The following is a 26,031-nucleotide window of genomic DNA, read 5'->3' as shown; positions in this document are numbered from 1 at the left end:
AAAACAATCTTGAAAAATTATGTTTTTTTAATTTTCTAAGACGAAAAAATGTCCTGCCATTCTCAACAGCCAGATATCATGGGGTATACTATTATCTCTTTTAATTCTTTCTTAAAAATTTGAAAAGGACTATTTATTTTGAATAACAATAAATACATTCAAATATTTGTGGCTCTTTTTACTGCTAATTAGGTAAACAAACATCTTTCACTAAGAATCAGCAATTTTCCATTGGGTAGCTCTTGCTAATTTTCTTTGGTGTGTACTGTTTACATATGTATAATGAAAATAAGATTAAGAACCTTGTAATCTGTGCTGGTTGCATTGATTTTTTTTTCTCTGTGCCTATTAGTCTCGCCCAGGCTGGAGTGCAGTGGTGCGATATCAGCTCACTGCAACCTCCACCTCCCAGGTTCAAGCAGTTCTCCTTTCTCAGCCTCCCTAGTAGCTGGAACTACAGGAGCACACCAACACGCCTGGATAATTTTTATATTTTTAGTAGAGATGGGGTTTCACTATATTGGTCAGGTGAGTCTTGAACTCCTGATCTCAGGTGATCCACCCGCCTTGGCCTCCCAAAGTGCTGGGATTACAGGCACGAGCCATGGTGCTCGGCCCTATTAGTCCATTTTTAACAGCAGTAGAATTGAGAACTTTGTGACAACCCAAAATGTGAAGGTGGGATAGTTTGAAAACCTGCAAAAGATATGGCAAGTTAAGAATTACATATTTTCAGGATCTGATAATACATATTATTGTTTAAAAAAAGAATGTCCTTTTGAAGGATAGTTCAATTTGTTTGCATTAACAGATATAAATTAAACATAAGAAACAGACTCCAAAGAAAGGTAAAATATATAAGGCTGTTTTCGGTACTACAGATTTTCAACTGATAATGACACAAATATATGAATTTTTAAATGTTAAATTAGTTTTCCTAGTTAGGTAATTTTGGGTCTTTCCAATAGACAGAAACACTGGGTTCTACAAGTTCCTAAAAACTTAAAGAGATAAGCCACTATGTAAGAATTGAATTGGCACATACGCTCTTAAAATACATTCAAACACTTGAAAACATTAGGTACAGGTATATAAGTTTCAAACTTCATGCAGTTACTACTTTGGAGTTAAGGAGCTAACCTGTAGGACCTGGATAGGGATCAAAGTTCACCAAGGCCCAATGTCATCATTAACAAAAAGGAAAAATATCAAAACTGTTAGAAATATCAAGAAACTAAAAAGCATTACACTAAATACTTTCAAGTTAAAATTTATTTCAATAAAAGAATACTCTGAAAGTTCATATCCATGCATCTGTATATAAACCAAATTATCACCACTTAGTGACAAAACTAAAATGAAAACAGCACACTGTGGCGTATTTTTAAAGGCCAAAAGTCATTGCTATCATAATCATTACTATGAGCTCAGACTAAGAACAATCAATTCTAAGAGCAATGGGGTTTACAGCTCAGTTTTAATTTATAGTTTATGAAATAAATTGAGAAGTCACAAACACTCATCAGGTGTCCATTCTTCTAACTACTTCTGTTATTATTTTAAAAATGTAATTTTTAGGACATCTTTGTGACTAATGGCTTCATACCGACAAATTTCAAAGTAACGTTCAACAGTGAGCTCACTACTCATTCATTACTAGTAAGAATGAATAACCACAGTGATGATTAAAATATAAAAAAGATAATAGTTTGGTTTATTTGAATTACTGCATGCAAAACCAAGCAAGATACTTGCTTCAGTTCTTTACATTACATGCAAGAGAGTTAACATGGCTGAGGAGATTTTCACTGGTTTTCTTCAGTAGTATACAAACATAAAACCTTAAACAATACTTTCCATCAGATTATGTCAGATCAGATAAAATTTGGTTTTGAAAATGATCCTATGAACACAGTATGTGATCCCATTTAATTCATGTGCTTAGAACATCGTATTAAAATGAATTCCAATCACTTTAGATTTTACTGTAATATAAATAACATTTTTCATTTTGAAATGCACTTATATAATGTCAGAGACTTTCAAAGAATAAAAGGACATTTACTTCCAAGTTTTCGGTGACCGGAAATATAAAATTTGAATATCAAGTCTCAAAATCTGTTCATAACCTATCACCAGTGACTAGGCTCAGCGACATTAATCAAAGATGAAAACAAGCATTTCCAAAATTAGTAAAATGAAATGACATAGCACAGATACAAAATGAAAAGGTGAACACTGGATGCAAAACTGAGACTACAAGAGCAGTGAACACAAGACAAATGAGGTATAGACATGAGGTTGGTATGAAGAGATCACTAGTCAATTTGATCATGCTGTGATGTTGAAGATAAATTTGATTGCCTAGTTCCTATGGAAGATAATTTTTTCAATTGTGCCTGGTGAGATTTGCTGATCATATGACAGAACCAAAGCAATACTTCTGGTATGGACCACAAGCATCTATTGGGTGATCACTAGAATGATTTCTGTGATGACATGCTGAGAAGCTCACATTTAAAAATGCAGACGGCATTTTGCTGACAGGTTAACAGTATAGTTTTACCTTTTAGCAACAAGACTAATAAAACTACCATTTCCTTTATTCCTCCAAATTGTTTTACTTCTTCTATATAAATGATAAAATGCATTACTAAAGCAAATTATTAGAACCATGGAAATAGATAGAGTTAGCTATGAACCAAGCTATTTACTTGTAAGAAGTTATTATATCACAAATTTTAAAGTCTTTTTTTTAACATCCTACAATGCACCGGAAAAATTCTAAAGTCTTAAAGACTGAATAACCAGCCAGCAAAATGAAATACATGGACTAATAAATAGACCATTCTCCTACCACTCACGGACATACCTGGTCTCCCAGGAGGACCTTGGGGCCCAGGGTTGCCTTTAGGTCCTTCCAGAGCTGGACCCGGAGAACCAGGAGGGCCCGGGGGACCCTGCACACCAGGGAAACCGTGAAAGCCTGGTTCGCCCTTTGGACCTGGAAGGCCAGGATTTCCTGGAATCCCAGGTAATCCTCCATCACCCTTTTGGCCTATGAAAGTAAAGTATAATTAGAAGATAAATAATACTGAGTTACAGGCTTGCCTATAAGGTTAGCTATTCACACACATTAGGGCAATTAATGGAATTCACAAGAGTCATTTCCATCTCCTACCAAATCCCAAATCTACCCAGAAAACCATCCTTCCTATTAAACATATGCATTTGTTAGTAGAAGTATTTATTAGAGTATATATAGAAATGTAGAAATAATAATAGCTTTCATTCTAAAAGGTATCCTTTGTGTTAAGACAGAGCAATGACACATCACCAACAGCTGTGAGGAAAAAAAGTATAAAGTATCTTCAAAAATAGTTTCAAGATGGCTGGAGGAAATTTCTAAAAGAAATATTTTGAGTCTAATTTTGAGACTAATGAAAGATATGGCTCTTCAATGGTTGTTATGTGTCCCCGAAGACCATTCTACCCAATATTTATAATCACCGTCTAGCAAAATTGTTCTCAACATTTTTTCTCTACCTCTGACACTTTTAAGAGCAGTATAACAGTGACACATTAAAGTAATAATTTCCATGTTGGTATCATGGGAAGGATATCTATCTGACTTTTCAGGAGATATGTGCATGGTTTGAGAAAAGTCTCCATAAAATGGCCAGTCGTCATTTCAGAACATAAACATACATGTCTGTATGTATATTCAGTCCTTCTACTATTTGGTGCTTACAGTAAGAGTAAGCACAAAAGAGGGAGGGTAGATGTGTGTGTGCACACACACATCTACCCAAATATGCAAAACATATATTAAGACTGAAATTTCCAGAAACATTTTTATTATTGGCATATATTCCTACAGACTTTTCTTATCTTCCTGCAATTTTGCCTTCTTTCTTTATTATTTCCTCAGCACTTATTTATGAATTTAGTGAAGAGATATCTACATGTAAATTTCCTTAAGGATACATTTTTATTTAACACAACTCCTTAAACTAAGTTGCTAAATAATAAATGTTTTAATGTTAACACTAGGTTTGAGTTTTCTGGGTTCTTACATGCATTTTATGATAGTAAAAGGTGGAGATGGAAGAATAGATGTATTTGGAAATAATCTCATTTTATTATAGATTGATTTAGCATGTTTTATTAAGGTTTACCAGAAAGTCCTGGAAGTCCAGGGGGTCCTGGGTTTCCAAAGCCTGGTTGACCTGTCAGAGTACAAAACAAAACAAAACAAAACTCAAGTGGATAATACAAACTGAAACAAGGCCAAATTATTTTTAGATCATTGAGGTTTTCATTAGGTGCAGCAATGTATATTATATGAAACATGCAGAAGATTTATTTCCAACATAGAACTACAATTCTAACATGAGAAAATGATCTAAACATATATTCTATTTGTGATGAATGTTAAATATATCTATATGCTTATAAGAAAAAATATATAAATGAAATATAGATTGCATAGTAAACCACAGAGAAATTTGCAAAAGCTAGGTAACTTCTTTTTGATATGAAAAATTAGACAAGAAAAGATATGGGGTTTTTTGTAAGAGGCAACTTGATCAAGATACATGAGCTAATATTCTCAGGATGAAGAGGAAGACGGTAACTAGGAAAAGGGGAAAGTGTGTGGTAGCTTAGTAAGAAAGAAGATACAATTTCACTGTGGGTAATAAAAAGGCCAGTTAAATTCAACAAGGAGAAAATTAGAAAAATAGGAAAAATGAAAAAATACAGCACCTGGTTCACCCTTCTGTCCAGCTGGTCCAGGAATACCATCTTGACCAGGTTTGCCTTTTTCGCCTGGAGGCCCTGGTTGCCCAGGACGACCCCCACCACCTAAAAAATTTAGTACAGCAGGTTACACCCAGTTTTCCAATTTCCAACTCCCTTTTACTTCCATATGCTCCCTTCTTTATCCAAAAGAAACAAGGTGCTTTTGAGACACTCCTTTGGATCACAAAATGTTATAAAAATATGAAGGAGGATAATGAAAATAAGGAATAGTCATTCAGCATCTAAAACCTTTCAGTTCTTCATTTTAATATAGTTTCAGAATATCTAACAGAGTAAGGTGCAAAGGGTGATGGGGAGAATTATAGGCCTCATATGGGGCCAAGAGAAGTTATTTACTTTAGAAATCAATAAACAAACTTACTTACTACAGCCTGCCATTCTAAAAAAATCAAAGTTTCTATTCTAGGACACTTGAATTAACTCTCCCTGGAAAAAGTGGGCCTAGAAAATAAGGTCACATATGATAATTTTAAGTCCTTTTTTTTTTTTTCCGAGGGTCTTGCTTTGTTATCCAGGCTGGAGTGCAGTGGTGCGATCTCGGCTCACTGCAATCTCCACCCCTTGGGTTCAAGCACTTCTCGTGCCTCAACCTCCCAAGTAGCTGGGATTACAGGAGCCCACCCCCATGCCCGGCTAATATTTTGTATTTTTAATAGAAATGGCGTATCACCATGTTGACCAAGCTAGTCTCGAGCTCCTGACCCCAAGTGATCCCCCCACCTCGGCCTCCCAAAATGTTGGGATTACAGGCGTGAGCCACTGTGTCCAGCCAATTTTAAGTACTTTTTATTAAAAGTTATTCATTCTGTACCTCACATGCAGTGTTAAGTGAATGAACACTATATTTTCTTGTGTTGAAAATGTTCACAGCTGAACATGATTTGACTTTCCCAAACTTAATATGATAAACATTAGTTTTATAAAACAGCAAACTCTTATTTTTCATGCTTACCTACAGGACCAGGTTCTCCTGGAAGGCCAGGGTTCCCAGGAGGGCCACTAATACCTTTTGGTCCAGGAGGGCCTGGGGTTCCTAGAGTAAAGAGCTCAATTTAAAAATGAAAGAAAAACTGCATTGCTTTAAGAGCAACAATTCAAACTTACAATTTATAATGATAGCATAGAAACAGTGAAGAACAAAAAGAAATCCAAAAGATGCTGGCGTTTGTTGGCTATTTTTAATAATAATTTTATGTTTTTAATCATTTATCCTGAAGTTGGCATTATTATATATTCATAAACATAAAAATAACTACCACCATATTATACTGGTAGGATTTGTAGAACTCCATTATATGAATATACCATAATTTAAAAAATCCATTCCTCTTGCTGGACTTTTGGTTTATTGACAGGTTTTAGTTATTACAAATATCCACTTTCCTATTTATAAAAACCTGTTTTATTTCCAGCTTTTATCTATTATAAATAAAGCTGCTATGAGTATTTCTGCACAGGTCTTTTTGTAGACCACTGCCTTAATTTATCTTAGGTATATAACAAGAAGTGGAATTGCTGGGTCAAAAAGTAGGTATATGTTGCGTTTTATTTAAAAACTGCCAAACCATTTCACACTCAGAACAATGTGTGGAAATTCCAGTTGTTCCAGATCCTTGCACAACCTTTGTGATGATATCAGTTGCTGTAATAACAGACATTCTGGTAGGTATGTGGAGCTACCTCATTGTGGTTTTAATTTGCATTTCTCTGATGGCTAATGACATCGATCACCTTTTCATGTGATTATTGGCCACTTGTATATCTTCTTTCGTGAAGTGTCTGTTCAAAGTTTTCTCCATTTTTCAAAATTGGATAATACATCTTGTTATTATTGAGTTATTGAAGTTTTTTACATATCCTAGATATAAGTAATTTGTCAGGTATGTTTTGCAAATATTTTCTCCTTGTCTGTGGCTTTCCTATTCATTTTCCTAGTGGTGTTTTCTGATAAAAAGAGTTTAAAAATTTAAATCTAATCTATCAATTTTTTTCTTTTACAGTTACCGCTTTTCGTATCCTAAGAGAATCTGCCTATGCCAAGTCATGGAAATATCTATCTATGTTTTCCTCTAAAAGCATTATGGTTTTAGCTTTTATGTTCAGACTAAGATCTAATTAAAAACATTTATTTTTCTGTATGATGTAATGTATGAATTAAGTTTCCTTTTTACCCCATATGAATATCTAGATGTTTCAGGGCCATTTGTTAAAAAGAATTTGCTTTCTCTAAAAAATTTATTTGATACCTTTATCAAAAGTCAATTTATTGTATATTAGTCTTTTTTATCCTCCATATTCTGTTTCATTGATCTATTTCTCAATCCTTATCAAATACCACACATTTTTTTTCTCTTTTTGTAATGGAGTCTCACTCTGTTGCCCAGGCTGGATTGTGGTGGCGTGATCTCGGCTCACTGCAACCTCCGCCTCCCGGGTTCAAGCGATTCTCTTGCCTCAGCCTCCTGAGTAGCTAGGACTACAGGTGCACGCCACCATGCCCAGCTAATTTCTGTAATTTTAGTAGAGACAGGGTTTCACCATATTGGCCAGGCCAGTCTCGAACTCCTGACCTCGTGATCTGCCCGCCTCAGCCTCACAAAGTGCTGGGATTACAGGCGTGAGCCACTGCGCCTGGCCTCGTTTTCAATATTGTTTTGGATATTCTATGTCCCTTTCATTACCATACACGTTTTAGAATCCATTTGTCAATTGTTACCAAATAAAGGTTGTTGGGTTAAACTGGAATCACTTTGAATCTATGAATGACTTTAGAGGCAACTGGCATCTTTTTTTTTTTTATTTTAAGTTCTGGGGTACATGTGCAGGATGTGCAGGTTTGTTACACAGGTAAACGTGTGTCATGGTGGTTTGCTGTACCTATCAAACCATTACCTAAGAATTAAGCCCAGCATGCCTTAGCTATTTTTCCTGATGCTCTCCATCCCCCTGACCCACACACCCTGCTCCACAGGCCACAGTGTGTGTTGTTCCCCTTCCTGTGTCCATGTATTCTCATTGTTCAGCTCCCACATGTCAGTGAGAACATGCAGTGTTCGGTTTTCTGTTTCTGAATTAGTTTACTAAGGATAATGGCTTCCTAACAATTTTGATCTTCCATTCCATAAGTATGATCTATCTCTTCATTTATTTTGGTATTTAAAAGTTTATCATAGCAGGTTTTATAGTTTTCAGTGAATATACCATGCAAATATTTTCTTAAATTTACCCCTAAACACTTCTGAGGCAAGCCAAGATAGAATAAGCCCACTACAGCCTTTTTTTCTCACTGATTATAATTAAAAACTTGACAGAACACAAAAAGCAACTATTCAAAGACCCTAAAATAAATACTAACAAGCATACTTAGGAGGGAAGTAAAAACTTATATAATGACCAAAAGGATAGTGCATTAGTTTTCTCTTGCTATGTAACAAATTACCACAAAGTTAATGATTTAAAACAATACCCATTTTTTATCTCACCATTTCTGTAGGTAATATTCTGGGCACACCTGAGCTGGATTCTCTCCTTAGCAATGTTACTATGGCTATGACATCACTAGGTGATAAAAGCCTTGTAGTATAGTTTGAAGTCAGGTAGCGTGATGCAACCAGCTTTGTTCTTTTTGCTTAGGATTGTCTTGGCAATGCGGGCTCTTTATTGGTTCCATATGAAATTTAAAGCAGTTTTTTCTAATTCTGTGAAGAAAGTCGGTGGTAGCTTGATGGGAATACCATTGAATCTATAAATTACTTTGGGCAGTATGGCCATTTTCATGATATTGATTCTTTCTATCCATGAGCATGGAATGTTTTCCATTTGTTTGTGTCCTCTCTTATTTCCTTGAGGAATGGTTTGTAGTTTCCTTTGAAGGGGTCCTTGACATCCCTTGTAAGTTGTATTCCTGGGTATTTTATTCTCTTTGTAGCAATTGTGAATGGGAGTTCACTCATAATTTGGCTCTCTGTTTGTCTATTATTGGTGTATAGGAATGCCAGTGATTTTTGCACATTGATTTTGTATCCTGAGACTTTGCTGAAGTTGCTTATCAGCTTTAAGGAGATTGGTTTTTGACTAAATAACCAGGGATCAGAAACCTTGGGGTGGAGATCGTAGAATTCTGTCTACTATGTAACTCAATAACAAATGAAAGCACAATGGAAATGTTTTCTAATGAATGACAGCTAAGACAATTTGTTGCCAACAGACTTCACTATAAGAAATACTAAATGAGAACATGTGGTGTTGGTTTTTTATCCTTGCGATAGTTTGCTGAGAATGATGGTTTCCAGTTTCATCCATGTCCCTACAAAGGACATGAACTCATCATTTTTTATGGCTGCATAGTATTCCATGGTGTATATGTGCCACATTTCTTAATCCAGTCTATTGGTGGGAATTGAACAATGAGAACACATGGACACATGAAGGGGAACATCACACACCGGGGACTGTTGTGGGGTGGGGGGAGGGGGGAGGGATAGCATTAGGAGATATACCTAATGCTAAATGACGAGTTAATGGGTGCAGCACACCAACATGGTACATGTATACATATGTAACAAACCTGCACGTTGTGCACATGTACCCTAAAACTTAAAGTATAATAATAATAAAATTAAAAAAGGAATACTAAATGAAATTTTTTAAATAAAATTACCCCAGAAAAGCCACACATTAACAATAAAGCCCGTATGCCAAGTCCAAGGGATACACGTAAGACAAAGGGCATTGAAAATTGCCCTGCTATAACAAAATCTAAAACTCCATCACTACAGGATCAAGTTGATACCAGGAATTGAACTGCCAGGTAGAACAATATTCAGTATTCTTCAAGAAATTTAATAGAATCCAGAATCTTTATACCATACCATCCATATCATTCAGTATACAATAAAAATTAGCAGATTGGAAGAAACTTGAATATGTGGTGCTTATTCAAGAAAAACAAAACTACCAATAGAAATAGACGCATGGATATCTGAAAATTTGGAATAAGCTGAAAAGATCTTTAAAATAGCTATAATAAATATGTTAAAGAATCTATAGGCAAAAATGTATATAATGAGTAAAAAATAGGGAATTTCTGGAAAAATATGATAACTCTTAAAAGAACCAAATGGAAATTAAAATTTTTGTGGCGATTAACAGAATATTGAACACATCAAAAAATCAGTAAATTTGAAGGCAGTGAATAAAAACCATCCAAATTAAACTCAGAGAGAATAAAAATGGAAAACATACCTAGACCCTCAGTGACCTGTGATACAGTATCAAGTGATCTAATATGCACTCCAAAAGAAGAGGAGAAAATACAACAGAAGAAATACAGTTATGTGTCACTTAACAACTGGGTATGTTTTAAGAAACGAGTTGGGCGATTTTGTCATCGTGTGAACATATAAAGTGTATTTACACAAACTTAGATGGTACGGCCTACTATACATCTAGGCCATATAGTAGAGCCTATTGCTCCCAGGCTACAAACCTATATAGCATGTAACTGTACCGCATCCTGTAGGCAATTATAGCACAGTGGTAAGTATTTGTATAACTAAACCTAGAAAAGGTACAGTAAAAATACATTATAAATGTGATTCAATATTACTATGGCTATAACATCACTTGGTGATAGGAAATTTTCAGTTCCATGATAATCATATGAGACCACCACCATATACATGGTTTGTTGTTGACCAAAATGTCATTATGTGACACATGACTATATATGAGGAAAAGATAGCTGAGATTTTCCAAAGTTATTAAAAAATAACAACCCTACAGATCCAGGAATATCAATGAATAGAGGGCAAATAAATACAACCATAACTAACCACAACAAAAAGAAACTATTGAAAACCAATTACAGAGAGAAAATCTCAAATACATCCAGAGAAAACCCAGACATAATATGAAGGAGCAAAATATGAAAAATAATTGATGTGTTATTATCAGGAAAAATGGAGACCAAAAGACAGTGGAAGAAATATTTAAAGTGCTGAAAGCAACAAATATCAAAAAGGGATTTCTATATCCAGTGAAAAATTTATTTAAAATGAAACTAAAACAAAGACATTTGCAGATAAATTAACGGTGAGAGAATTTGTCACCAGCAAAATCATTTTACAATAAATGACGGTGGAAGAACGTCAGGCTTTAGGGAATGATACCAAATAGAAGTCTGCTGCACAGGAGGGTAGAACAGTAGAAATGTAAATATGTTGGTAAATATGAAAATTGGTTTTGTTTCTCATGCTAAATTCTTTAGAAGAGGCTGTTTAAAGCAATAGTAATAGCATTTAATTATAAAATTTATTACCTATATAATAATCATCTGAAACATATAAACACAATCACACAAAAGAACATTATATGTAAATAAAATTACACTGTTTTAAGAATCTTACATTATATGTGAAGTCACATAATATTAATTTAATGCAGAATGTGGTAAATTACGAGTGCACACTGAAATCTTTGGAGCAATCATTTAAAAATAGTAGAAAGAGGGAGAGCTTAAAAGCCAATAGAGGAGATAGAATGGAATACCATAGCATATCTGATGAACCCAAACAGAACAGGAAACCAGGGACAAAGGAGGAGCATAAAACAAATAGCAATGTGGCAGACTACAATCCAAACGTAACAATATACATTAAATATAAATCGACTAAACACTCCAAACAGATGGGAAAGATTGTTGGACTGGAAAAGAAGCAAGATATGAATGCATTTTATTCCTAAAAAACATATTTTAAATGTACAGACAGGTAAAAATAAAAATTATATAGAAAAAGTTATACTGTACTAAGTATAAAGAATCTGATGTATCTATACTGATATCAGACAAAGAAAAATCCAAAGAAAAGAGTATTATGAAAATAAAGAGGGTCTTTACATAATGATAAAAAGGTCAACTATTCAAGAAGACATACGTTTCCTGAATTTATATATACCTAATAAAAATATCTCAAAAGACATACAGCAAAAAATCGACAGAAAAGGAGAAATAGAAAACTCTACAATCATATTGGAAATTTTAACACCTACCTCTCAGTAATTGATAAAACAATTAGGCAAGAAGTTGGTAAGAATATACAAGATTTTAACAACCCTACCAACAAACCTGACCTAATGGACATTTATAATGCAATACACCAATTGCAGAATACAAATTATTTTCAAGGGTAAAAGGAAAATTCACCCAGATAAACCCTAAATTTGGCCATATGATAAGTCTCAATAAGTATTAATAGTTAAATCATACAAAATATGTATTCTGGCCACAATAGAATCAAATTAAAAATCAATAACAGAAAGATATCTGGGAAGCCCCCAAATATTTTTAAGTTGAGCAATACAATTCTAAATAATCTATGGAGAAAAACAGAAATCAACAGGAAAATTAGAAAATACCTTAAACTGTATGATTAAAGGAGAAACGCAAAAGAACAAAATTTGTGGGATATGGTTTGAGCACTCCTTAGATGGAAATTTAAGTTTTTAAATACATCTTAGAAAAGACAAAGCTGAAAAATCTATGATTTAAGCTTCCAGGTAAAAAGCTAGAAAAAGAACAGCAAGATTAAATCCATAGAAGGTAGAAGGTAGGAAATAATACAGATATAAGCAGAAATCAATGGAATAGAAAACAAACGGTAGAGAAAATCACTTACGAAAGTTAATTTTTAACAATTAATAAAGCTTAATGAATGCCTAGGAGGCTTGATCAAAATAAAGAAATAAAATTACTTATATCAAAACATTGTTAAAATGCAGACTTCAGTACACATTCTGCAGAAATTAAAGGGACAAAACAAGGATATTATCAACAACTTTCTGCCAATGAATTTGACAATTTAGATGAGATGGTAAATTTCCTTGAAAAACACAATGTATTTAAACTGACATAAAAATAAATCATCTGAATAGTAATATAACTGTTAAAAACTTTTAATCTGTAATTTAAAAAGGTTTCTACAAAGAAAACTACAGATCCAGATTCCTTAACTGGTGAATTCTATGAAACATTTAAAGAAAAAATAGAGAAAGAGGGAATACTTCCCAGCTCATGAGGTCAGAAAATCCCTATACTAAAACATTGACAAGGACACTATGAGAAAAGAAAATCATAGGCCAATCTCTCTCATGGCCATATATAATTTTTTAAAAAATAGCAAATCCAGTCCAACAATACTTAAAGATAATGTGTGCAGTATGACCATCTTGGAGTTTATCCCAAGAATACAGGGTTATTTTTACATAAAATATCAATCAGTGTAATTCACTATATCAAGAGTAAAGGAGAAAAAACAATTATCATCTCTGTAGATTCAGAAAAAGAATTTGATAAAACTCACATCCATTCTTTATAAAAATTCCCATTATAGTATGAATAGAAAGGGATTTCCTTAATTTAGTAAAATATATGTACCAAAACCCTGGCACTAGCATTACATTTAATGGAAAAACAGCAATCATTCTCCCTCTGAGTTTAGAAAAAAGATAATGATGTTGACTATAACCACTTCTATTAAACACTGCACTACAGGTCCTAACTGGTGCAATTAAGCATGAAAAAGAAATAAAAGGTATAAAGAAATGAAAAAGAAGAAATAAAAATATCTGAGGTGATATTTTATAAAACAAAAAATTATACAAACTCAGAATTTTAAAAAGTGAAATTGGCAATTTTCTCATATATTATTTCAATATTCCTAAGTCAATTATTTCCATATACTTCCAAGAAACAACTGGAAGATGAACTCAGAAAAGCAATATGATTTAAATGTCACCAGAAAGCATCAAATTTCCAGACATAAATTTAATAAAATATGTTCAAGATTTACAAAACAAAAAGTGCAGCATATTGTTAAATTAAACTCAATACCTACATAAACGGAGAGCTAACATGTTGATTTTATTGGAAGGTTGAATACTGTCAAAATATCAATTCTCCTCTACCTCACCTAGAGAGTTATTGCAAACTTAAAAATCCCTACAGATACTTTAAATGGAAATTGATAAACTGATTTCCCCTGCAAAAAAATTAGAATAGCCAAGACAAGCTTTAAAAAGTGAAACAAAGTTCTAGTACTTACCCACCATTTTTCAAGGCTTAATATAAATTTATAGTAATTCAGTGTTGTGTTAAAGCAGCAATAGAAAATAAACCATTGGAACAGTACACAGAGTCTGGAAATAGCCCACCACATATACAGTCATTTGGCTTTCTTACAAAGGCGTGACTGTAATTTATTGGGTGCATTTAGGTTCTTTAAAAAAAAAAAATAGTGTAGGGAGCAATTGGATAACTGTGCTGGAAAAAAAATGAACCTTGACCCCTACCTCACACTGTAAAAATATTTTTATTTGAGACAGATCATAAGCCAAACATGAAAGTCTAAACATGAAACATGTTATAAAAATTAGAAGATTATTTCCATAACCTCAAATAGACAAATATTTATTGAATTGGATAAAAAAATCACTATTCATGAAAGGAAAGATTGATACACTGGATTTTATTAAAATTAACAACTTTTGTTCATTACACAACAGCATTAGGAAAGGCATAGAGAACAGATTTGCAATATATGTATCTGACAAAGGATTCATATCTTGCGTATATAAAGAACTACTCTGAATCTATTTGAAAAAGAACAGACAATTCAATAAAAAATGAACAAAAGTACTTAAGAAGAAACTTCAAAAAGATGCTATCCAAATGGCCAATAGTATAATAAAAAGATGATTAATACTATTATTCATCAGGAATATGTAAATTCAAACCTCAATTAGATGCTTCTACATACTCATCAAAACAGATAAAATTAAGACCGACACTACCCAGTGATGGTGAGGACATGGGCAATTGGAGAACTGGACATTTCACACATTGCTGTTGAAATTAATTTACAAACCACGTTGGAAAACTGGCAGCATCTACTAAAGTTCAATGTACACCTACCCTGTGATTTAGTATTTCTACTACTAAGTTTTTGTCTAAGAGAAATCAATGTATATGTTTACCAAAAGATATGTAAAAGAATGTTAATAGCATTTTTAAAAATAATAGTCCCAAACTGGAAACAACCCAAAAGTCCATCAACAGGAGAATGTGTAATTGACTGTGGTACATTTTTCAATGTAATATTGCATAGCAATGATAAAGAACAAACTACTGACACATGTAACAAAATAAATGAATCTTTTACACATAACGATGACTGAAAAAAGCCAGATAAAAGGATCACTGTATGATTTCATTTATATGAATTTCAATAACATGCAAAATTAACTGATGGTAATGGAAGTCATAGTAGTGGTTACCTCGGGGTTGGGGGGCGTAGGGGCATGGGTAAACTTCATGGGATGAAGAAACTATTTTATATCTTGATACATATGGTCAATTCAAAGATATATATGTACTTAGGTAAAAACTCATCTATAGTTTTAAGTGTACTTTACTACATGTATGCTTCACTTCAATAAAAAGGAAAGGTTCATTCATCCATGCCACTGTGTAATTCAAAAAACAAACAAAAAATAAATTCAACCCTAAACAAATAGGTACTATAATAATCTAGTTCAGGCTACATAATTGACTATAGTGCTAATCTCTTACTTGAATGACTCAATCCTTGCCATTTGAAGGAACTGTATGATTGTTCTACCAACCGCTACCAGCTGTGTGCCTGGGCATACCTTTCTAAGATAATCAGCTGCAGGCGGAGGCTTGGAAGTGTATATTATCACCTACAAAAATAGCAAGGCTTCTTAAGTGATTTGTGGCTAGCAGTCAAAGATTGAAAAATGCTCCACCAAACAGTCTCTCTGTCCACAGGATATTGTCCTGCTGAGTCAGTAATATTCATTCTCATTTTATACAGAAATAAATTTGGGCAAGGAAAAGGTAAAGAGATAGTTTGAGATTATGTTGCTAGTCAGTATCTGATTGGGAAATAAAATATAAGTCTGCCAAATAAGAAGCTGCTCTGTGATACTGGTTGGAGTAGATAAGGAAGGAAAGAAGGAAGCACTTAAGAGAAGAAATTTTACCTGGGAATCCAGGAAGGCCTGGTTGTCCTTTTGCTCCAGGGGTTCCTGGTAATCCGGGCAAACCAGGATCTCCCACAGAACCTTTGATACCAGGGTTCCCTGGGTATCCAGGCAGACCAGGCTCACCCTGAAAACACGAATAAAAAGATAATACTGAAGTCTCTACATGACTTAGATTGTATAAGAACATAACATTATAGAGCTTTTATTATATGTCAGGCACTCCAGTAAGTACTTGATGTAAATTGCTTCATTTACTCATCACAACAGTGCTGTGAGTTAGGCTTCATTATCTCCATTTATAAATGAGAAAACTGAATCTTGAGAAGCCAAGTGCCTAAGGTTTTTGTAAGTGGCAGAACTGGGATTTGAACCAGACTACAATCAGCTATGTAGTCAATCAGACTACATAGCTCATACTATTCTCACAGTATGTAGATGTATTATTCTCATTAATTCTCATTAATCCTTAACAACCCTATTAGAAAGATACTGTTATTATCCCCATGTTGGATGGAGCTAGTAAGTGATGAAATCCGAATTTGGATTCAAACAGTCTGACTTCAGAACCTGTGTTTATCATTCCTACTGTGCCATAATGCAATTCATTGCTTCCAGTACACATGTCAACCAAAAGCTATAGTACGTTCTACTGAAAAAGGTGATTTTCACTGTAACATAAGGAAGTCTATCAGTTCTTCAGTGGGCATCTAAAATCCCACTTCTGGCTGAGTGTTGTGGCTCTAGCACTTTGGAAAGCCAAGGCTGGAGGATTGCTTGAGCCCAGGAGTTTAAGACCAGCCTGGGCAACAAAGGGAGACTCTGTCTCTACAAAAAATAAAAAAGATCAGCTGGGCGTAGTGGTGCATGCCTGTAGTCCCAGCTACTCAGGAGGCTGAGGCGGGAGGATGGCTTCAGCCTAGGAGGTCAAGGCTACATTGAGCCGTGATCATGCCACTACAGGCCAGCCTGGATGACAGAATGAGCCCTGCCTCTTAACAAGAAAAGAAAAATCCTACTTCTTCCATGAAGCATTCCTGGACAAAAAGAGTTTACCCCAAGAAGTTAGGGTAGGTTCTTACTCTGTCATGTCTACAATGGCTTCATATATGCAAGTCTTAACTCCTTAATTACATTGAAAGTTTATTTTGGGTAAGAGATAATTCACATATGTATAACCGTTTTTGCTCAATGAATATTTGCATTAAGTTTTTTTCCAATAGAGCCTTAGAAAATTCATACCCACTTTCACAATTAAAACAAGTTTTTCCCAATAACAATGGCAACATATACCTTAACACTAAATCTCTACTGCAGGGCTTACTGCTCTGCTCATGAAGATCAGGACCTTTACAATAAGGTGCTAGTGTTCAACATCACCTACTGAATGCTTCCTTCCTCACTTAGTACATACACTTGCAGGTGAGTAAGATCTATTTCTGACTCATGTTTCTGCATTATGGTAATAGCTCTTTAAACTAAAGTCTTTTTTCCTTACATCCTATTATTTTAAAAAATTAAGAATCTTGGGCTGGGAATATATATATATTTTTCTGAACCTTGTAAATCAAATATCTAGTTCATTTTGAGGCACATAATAGGTATACAATTAAATTTTGGATTGAATTGGTCCCATCTTAGGTGTTTACATGGGAAACCTTTGAATAAACTATCATGATTCTTTTTGTTATTCATGAAAAAATTAAGTGTATATACCAAAATAAAAAACAAGAAAAAAATTCCAATATTCTGCTAGTGGTAAATCTGAAAGGCAGAAGGCAAACTCTGGATTATTTATGATACTAAAGTACATTAAATTCTAAAAGTACAGAAATTCTTCCTTATCCATGGTTTTGCTATCCATGGTTTCAGTCACCTGTGTTCTGAAAATATTGAAAATTCCAGAAATAAATAATTTATAAGTTTTTAATTGCACACCATTTTGAGTAGCATGATAAAATCTCATGTTGTCCCATTCCATCCCTCTCAAAACCTGAACTACTCCTTTCCCCAGCATATCCACACTATAAACACTACCTGTCTATGAGTGACTTAGTAGCTGTCTCTGTTACCAGATGGAAAAAAAAACCACACGGTATATAAAAGGTTAGGTATTATCCACAGGTTCAGGCATCCAATGGGGGGTCTTGGAATGTATCCCCTTTGGTAAGGGGGGACTACTGTAAGCCCAGTCTCTAAGTTCAGCCAGAACTTGCCCTCAATACCGTTTCTGTAATCACTCTTATGGCCCTACTCCTTCAAACCAAGTACCTTTTAAAAATAAAGTAAATATTTTATTAGGGCTTCTGAAAAAAACACTGAAATTTGCTAGCTTAAGCTTTATCTAGCCTTTTATTATTCACACACAAACTCATTGAAAGCAATGAGTTTCAAAAAAGGAAAGCAAGAAGAGATAAAGAAGACAGTGCTCAGAAAATCTACAAACTGGACACAAATCTTACAAATCACTCTGAGAAAGGAAAATTCAAATCTATTTGCACTTCTAGGTAGAAGCAATTTGAATGACTTGGACACACAGCTGCAAATATCTACATCTGTTCTAATATCAAGCTTTGATATAATTCTGAAAATGAAATATCTCATACCTAATAAGTCACATTTACCATTGTGAAACTATCTAATGACTATAGTAACACTGAAAGACAAGCCTGAAATTAGAACTGCTTTCAAGATCACTGTGTTGTATCACGTAGAAAAAGGAGTCAATTTGATATCTTCTTTGTTGTTAAGATTCAAATTGTAATTTAATGGTATTTGGATCATAGTCAATCTCTACTATGTCTTAGTAATAGCATCTTCTCCTCCATTCCATACTATAACCTAAAATTCAGAATAAACTTACAGGCTTGCCCCACTTTACAGAACAGAAGACATCTATTAGTAAAAAAGCTAATCACTTTTGTTCTTGCATTCCATTGTAAAACTAAAGAAGCATTGCCACTGGGGGAAAAAAAGACAACAAAAGGAAAATATTTGAGGAGAAAGAGTAAACATCATATCTTGCTTTACGCAAGAAGAATATTACAAGAGTAGTCCATCAGTTGGAAGTTATGGTTCCCACATAATTGTTTATGTTTTTACAACCTTAACTGTATTTGGACATTAAAGACCATGAACAAAACCATAAATAGGTTCTATTTTAGACCCAGAATATTAACAGAGGGAAATTTAAAAGTGCATGCAGAGATACTTTTTTTAAAGCTTTATTAATTTATATATAAAACTGCACATAATGCATACATACTTATGAGTTTGGATACGTGCATATACCCATGATACCATAAGCACAATCAAAGTACTACACATATCCATCATCTCCAAAAATTTCTTCATGTTCTTATGTCGGGGGGTTGTGGTAAGAGCACTTAACATGAAATCTATCCTCTTAACATATTTTAAGGTGAACAATACTGTACTGTTAACTGTAGGCACCATATTGTATAACAGATCTGTAAAACTTACTCATCTTGCATAACTGAAGCTTTATATCCATTGAGCAACCATTAACATTTTAATTATCTAGAAAAGGAATTATACAATAAGACCTTCAAATATGCATGTTATTTAGCTCTTCCCAGTAGTGAAATGTTAAGCTAACAGTAACAAACTGATAAATAATGGCTCAAGGCTGCCTGAGCAGGCCAAAGCCGCCACATGAAATTCAATAGTAGTATGTCTAAGGTAATGATGAACCTAGAGAAAAAGAATATGAACTAAACTTAAAAGATAATGAGCTCTATACTACCCTTTACCACTCAAGATAGGCATAACAGCAAATTGCTCCAAACATCAGCTCAATGAGCCCACAAGTGGCTCAAAATACTAAAGAAATATTAAAGAAAAAATATGATTCCTAAATCATGCTATTCCATACTAGCACAGCATGTGTAGTTCTAGTAATCACAGCACATACAATTACTTAAAATGTGTGTCCAAAGTTAATTATGAGGAAAATAACACCCATTTGTTCATCAAATCTCAGGATTCTAGAACTAAAAACATCCTAAAATATAGTAATTTAAAGACAACTAAAAACACTACATGTTATTAGTAGAAACTTTGTAGATTTTCTATAATGTGCATTGTTTTAAAATAACTTTATTGAGATATAATTTATATACCATACAATTCATCCACTTAAAGTGTACAATTCAATGTTTTCAGTATCTTCATAGGATTGTACAACCATCATCACAATCTAATTTTAGAAAATTTTCCATTTCCCCCTAAAATAAACTGTACACATTAGCAGTCATTTCTCATTCTCACTCCTTCCAAGCCCTAGCAAAACCTAATCTGCCTTCTCTTTGTACAGATTTGCCTATTCTGGACATTTCATATAAATGAAATCATATGATATGTGGCTATTTTGTGCCTTGCTTATTTCACTTAGCATAATGTTTTCAAGGTTCATCCATTTTACACCATGTATCAGTACATCATTTTTTAAAATTGTCAAATGATATTCCAGTGTATGGGATAGCACGCTTTGGTTTTTGTTTGCTTGTTTTTTTTTTATTTTTCCATAAGTTATTGGGGTACAGGTGGTATTTGGTTACATGAGTAAGTTCTTTAGTGGTGATGTGTGAGATTTTGGTGCACCCATCACCCGAGCAGTATACACTGTGCCGTATTTGTAGTCTTTTATCCCTTGCCCCACTCCCACCCTTCCCTACAAGTCCGCAAAGTCCGTTGTATCATTCTCATGCCTTTGCGTCTTCATAGCTTAGCTCCCACATATCAGGGAGAGCATACAATGTTTGGTTTTCCATTCCTGAGTTACTTCATTTAGAATAATAGTCTCCAATGTCATCCGGGTCGCTGCAAATGCCATTTTTAATGGCTGAGTAGTATTCCATTGTATATATATATATATACCACAGTTTATTAGTTCTTTGATTGATGGGCATTTGGGTTGGTTCCATGATTTTGCAATTGCAAATTGTGTTGCTATAAACATGCGTGTGCAAGTATCTTAGCTATTGTAAAAGGGGTTGAGTTCTTGATTTGATTCTCTGCTTGGTCACTGTTGGTGTAAAGAAGAGCTGCTGATTTGTATACATTAATCTTGTATTCGGAAACTTTGTTGAATTCTTTTATCAGTTCCAGCAGCTTTCTGGAGGAATATTTAGGGTTTTTGAGGTAAACGATCATATTCTCAGCAAACAGTGACAGTTTGACTTCCTCTTTACCGATTTGGATGTTCTTTCTTTCTTTCTCTTGTCTGATTGTTCTGGCTAGGACTTCCAGTACTATGTTGAAGAGGAGTGGTGAGAGTGGGCATCCTTGTCTTGTTCCAGTTCTCAGAGGGAAAGCTTTCAACTTTTCCCCATTCAGTATTATGTTGACTGTGGGTTTGTCATAGATAGCTTTTACTACATTGAGGTATGTCCCTTGTATGCTGACTTTGCTGAGAGTTTTAATTGTAAAGTGATGCTGGATTTTGTTGAATGTTTTTTCTGCATCTATAGAAATGATCGTGTGACTTTTGTTTTTAATTCTGTTTATGTGGTGAATCACATTTGTTGACTTACCTATGCTAAACCATCACTGCATCCTTGGTATGAAACCCACCTGATCATGGTGGATTATCTTTTTGATATGTTGTTGGATTCAGTTAACTGGTATTTTGTCAAGGATTTTAGCATCGATGTTAATCAAGGATATCAGTCTGCAGTTTTCTTTTTTGGTTTCGGTATTAGGCTGATGCTGGCCTCCTAAAATGAATTAGGGAGGGTTCCTTCTTTCTCTGTCTTGTGGAATTGTGTCAAAAGTACTGGTACCAATTCTTGTTTGAATGTCTGGTAGAATTCTGTTGTGAATTCATCTGGTCCTAGACTTTTTTTGGTTGGTAATTTTTTAATTACCATTTCAATCTTGCTTCTTCTTGTTGGTCTGTTCAGGGTATCTAATTCTTCCTGATTTAAGATGTGAGGGTTTTCAGAGGTACAAGGAGGAGCTGGCACCATTCCTTCTGAAATTATTCCAATCAATAGAAAAAGAGGGAAGCCTCCCTAACTCATTTTATGAGGCCAGCATCATCCTGATACCAAAGCCTGGCAGAGACACAATAAAAAAGAGAATTTTAGACAAATATCCCTGATGAACATTGATGTAAAAATCCTCAATAAAATACTGGTAAACCGAATCCAGCAGCACATCAAAAAGCTTATCCACCATGATCAAGTTGGCTTCATCCCTGGGATGCAAGGCTGGTTCAACATTCGCAAATCAAAAAACGTAATCCAGCATATAAACAGAACCAAAGACGAAAACCACATGATTATCTCAATAGATGCAGAAATTTTGACAAAATTCAACAACCCTTCATGCTAAAAACTCTCAATAAATTAGGTATTGATGGGACGTATCTCAAAATAATAAGAGCTATCTATGACAAACTCACAGCCAATATCAAACTGAATGGGCAAAAACTGGAAGCATTCCCTGTGAAAACTGGCACAAGACAGGGATGCCCTCTCTCACCACTCCTATTCAACATAGTGTTGTAAGTTCTGGCCAGGGCAATCAGGCAGGAGAAGGAAATAAAGGGCATTCACTTAGGAAAAGAGGAAGTCAAATTGTCCCTGTTTGCAGATGACATGATTGTATATCTAGAAAACCCCATCGCCTCAGCCCAAAATCTCCTTAAGCTGATAAGCAACTTCAGCAAAGTCTCAGGATACAAAATCAATGTGCAAAAATCACAAGCATTCTTATACACCAATAACAGACAAACAGAGAGTCAAATCATGAGTGAACTCCCATTCACAATTGCTTCAAAGAGAATAAAACACCTAGGATTCCAACTTACAAGGGATGTGAAGGACCTCTTCAAGGAGAACTACAAACCACTGCTCAATGAAATAAAAGAGGATACAAACAAATGGAAGAACATTCCATGCTCATGGGTAGGAAGAATCAATATCGTGAAAATGGCCATACTGCCCAAGGTAATTTATAGATTAAATGCCATCCCCATAAAGCTACCAATGACTTTCTTCACAGAACTGGAAAAAACTGCTTTAAAGTTCATATGGAACCAAAAAAGAGCCTGCATTGCCAAGTCAATCCTAAGCCAAAAGAACAAAGCTGGAGGCATCATGCTACCTGACTTCAATCTATACTACAAGGCCACAGTAACAAAAACAGCATGGTACTGGTACCAAAACAGAGATATAGACCAATGGAACAGAACAGAGCCCTCAGAAATAATGCCACATATCTACAACTATCTGATCTTTGACAAACCTGACAAAAACAAGCGATGGGGAAAGGATTCCCTATTTAACAAATGGTGCTGGGAAAACTGGCTAGCCATATGTAGAAAGCTGAAACTGGATCCCTTCCTTACACCTTATACAAAAATCAATTCAAGATGGATTAAAGACTTAAATGTTAGACCTAAAACCATAAAAACCCTAGACGAAAACCTAGGCAATACCATTCAGGACATAGGCATGGGCAAGGACTTCATGTCTAAAACACCAAAAGCAATGGCAACAAAAGCCAAAATTGACAAATGGGATCTAATTAAACTAAAGAGCTTCTGCACAGCAAAAGAAACTACCATCAGAGTGAACAGGCAACCTACAGAATAGGAGAAAATTTTTGCAATCTACTCATTCTGACAAAGGGCTAATATCCAGAATCTACAATGAACTCAAACAAATTTACAAGAAAAAAACAAACAACCCCATCAAAAAGTGGGCAAAGGATATGAACAGACACTTCTCAAAAGAAGACATTTATGCAGCCAAAAAACACATGAAAAAATGCTTATCATCACTGGCCATTAGACAAATGCAAATCAAAACCACAATGAGATACCAACTCACACCATTTAGAATGGCGATCATTAAAAAGTCAGGAAACAACAGGTGCTGGAGAGGATGTGGAGAAATAGGAACACTTTTACACTGTAGGTGGGACTGTAAACTAGTTCAACCATTGTGGAAGTCAGTGTGGCGATTCCTCAGGGATCTAGAACTACAAATACCATTTGACCCAGCCATCCCATTACTGGGTATATACCCAAAGGATTATAAATCATGCTGCTATAAAGACACATGCACACGTGTGTTTATTGCGGCACTATTCACAATAGCAAAGGCTTGGAACCAACTCAAATGTCCAACAATGACAGACTGGATTAAGAAAATGTGGCACATATACACCATGGAATACTATGCAGTCATAAAAAATGATGAGTTCATGTCCTTTGTAGGGACATGGATGAAGCTGGAAACCATCATTCTCAGCAAACTATCGCAAGGACAAAAAACCAAACACCACATGCTCTCACTCATAGGTGGGAATTGAACAATGAGAACACTTGGACACAGGGTGGGCAACATCATACACTGGGGCGTGTCGTGGGGTAGGAGAAGGGGGGAGGGATAGCATTAGGGGATATACCTAATGCTAAATGATGAGTTAGTGGGTGCAGCACACCAACATGGCACATGTATACATATGTAACAAACCTGCACGTTGTGCACATGTACCCTAAAACTTAAAGTATAATAGTAATAATTTTTAAAAAAAGTAACCAAGATCTGGGAGCTAGATATGCTTCCCATTTTAATACTAATTGTAAAAAAAAAAAAAGGGAGGGTTTTATTTTTCCAGGAATTTAGCCATCTCTCCTAGGTTTTCTAGTTTCTGTGCATAAAGGTGTTCATAGTAGCCTTGAATAATCCTTTTGATTTCAGTGGTGTCAGTTGTAATATCTCCTGTGTCATTTCTTAATGATATTCTTTGGATTTTCTCTCTTCTTTTCTTAGTTAATCTTGGTAATGGTCTACCAATTTTATTTATGTTTTTGAAGAAGCAGCTATTTGTTTCATTTATCTTTTGCAATTTTTTTTTGTTTCAATTTCATTTAGTTCTGCCCTGATCTTGGTGATTTCCTTTCTTCTGCTGGGTTTGGATTTGATTTGTTCTTGTTTCTCTAGTTCCTTGAGGTGAGACCTTAGAATGTCAGTTTGTGCTCTTTTCCTCTTTTTGATGTAGGCGTTTAGGGCTAAGATCTTTCCTCTTTGCACCACCTTTGCTGTATCCCAAAGGTTTTGATAGGTTATATCATTATTATCGTTCAGTTCAAACAATTTTTTTAATTTCCATCTTGACTTCGTTTTTGACCCAATGCTCATTTAGGAGCAGGTTTCTTTTCCTTGCTTTCTTTTTGTTGTTGTTGTTTTTTGGAGACAGTCTTGTTCTGTCACCCAGGCTGGAGTGCAGTGGCACAATCTCGGCTCACTGCAACCTCCACCTCCCAGGTTCAAGTGATTCTCCTGCCTTGGCCTCCCGAGTAGCTAGGATTACAGGTGCCTGCCACCATGCCCAGCTATTTTTTGTATTTTTAGTAGACACAAGGTTTCGCCATGTTGGCCAGTTTGGTCTCAAACTCCTGACCTCAGATCCGCCCAAATTGGCCTCTCAAAGTGCTGGGGTTACAGGCATGAGCCACCATGCCCGGCCCAAGAGGAAGTTGTTTAAATTCCATGTATTTGCAGCTTCCTTTTGGAATTGATTTCCAGTTTTATTCCATTGTGGTCTGAGAGTGCTTGACATGATTTCAATGTTCTTAAATTTATTGAGGCTTCTTTTATGGCCTATCATATGGTCTATCTTGGAAAAAGTTCATGGGCTTTTGAATAGAATGTGTATTCTGTGGTTGTTGGATGGGATGTTCTGTACATATCTGTTAAGTCCATTTGTTCCAAGGTATAGTTCAAATCTACTGTTTCTTTGTTGACTTTCTGTTTTGATGACCTGTCTAGTGCTGTCAGTAGAGGACTGAAGTTCCTCAATATTATTGTGTTGCTGTCTATCTCATTTCTTAGGTCTATTAGTAATTGTTTTATAAATTTAGGAACTCCAGTGTTAGGTGCATATATATTTAGGATTGTGATATTTTCCTGTTGGACAAGGCCCTTTAGCATTATAGAATGTCCCTCTTTGTCTCTTTTAACTGTTGTTGCTTTAAAGTTTATTTTGTCTGATATAACAATAGCTACTCTTGCTCGCTTTTGGTGTCTATTTGCATGAAAGGCTTTTTTCCACCCCTTTAAGTTTATGTGAGTCCTTATGTGTTAGGTGAGTCTCCTGAAGGCAGCAGAT

General features: G+C 34.9%; 1 protein-coding gene across 2 annotated transcripts in view; it reads right to left on the bottom strand.

The window, feature by feature from the left end:
* The window catches only part of COL4A5 (collagen type IV alpha 5 chain), a 261,882-nt gene that overhangs the window by 26,121 nt on the left and 209,730 nt on the right, over positions 1 to 26,031 (bottom strand). For both annotated transcript variants that reach the window (XR_008497119.2, XM_054471834.2), the window contains exons 37-41: positions 15,886 to 16,012; positions 5,777 to 5,857; positions 4,768 to 4,866; positions 4,179 to 4,229; positions 2,873 to 3,058 (exon numbers count right to left, since the gene is read on the bottom strand). Coding sequence is in view for 1 of the 2 variants with exons in the window: in XM_054471834.2 (XP_054327809.1) it covers positions 2,873 to 3,058; positions 4,179 to 4,229; positions 4,768 to 4,866; positions 5,777 to 5,857; positions 15,886 to 16,012 (544 nt within the window). In the remaining variant the exon portion in view is untranslated. The remainder of the gene's footprint in view (positions 1 to 2,872; positions 3,059 to 4,178; positions 4,230 to 4,767; positions 4,867 to 5,776; positions 5,858 to 15,885; positions 16,013 to 26,031) is intronic.

The sequence above is a fragment of the Pongo pygmaeus genome, chromosome X (genome assembly GCF_028885625.2).
Source record: "Pongo pygmaeus isolate AG05252 chromosome X, NHGRI_mPonPyg2-v2.0_pri, whole genome shotgun sequence".
NCBI classification, from domain to species: domain Eukaryota; kingdom Metazoa; phylum Chordata; class Mammalia; order Primates; family Hominidae; genus Pongo; species Pongo pygmaeus.
This window is presented reverse-complemented; position numbering and strand designations above follow the sequence as displayed.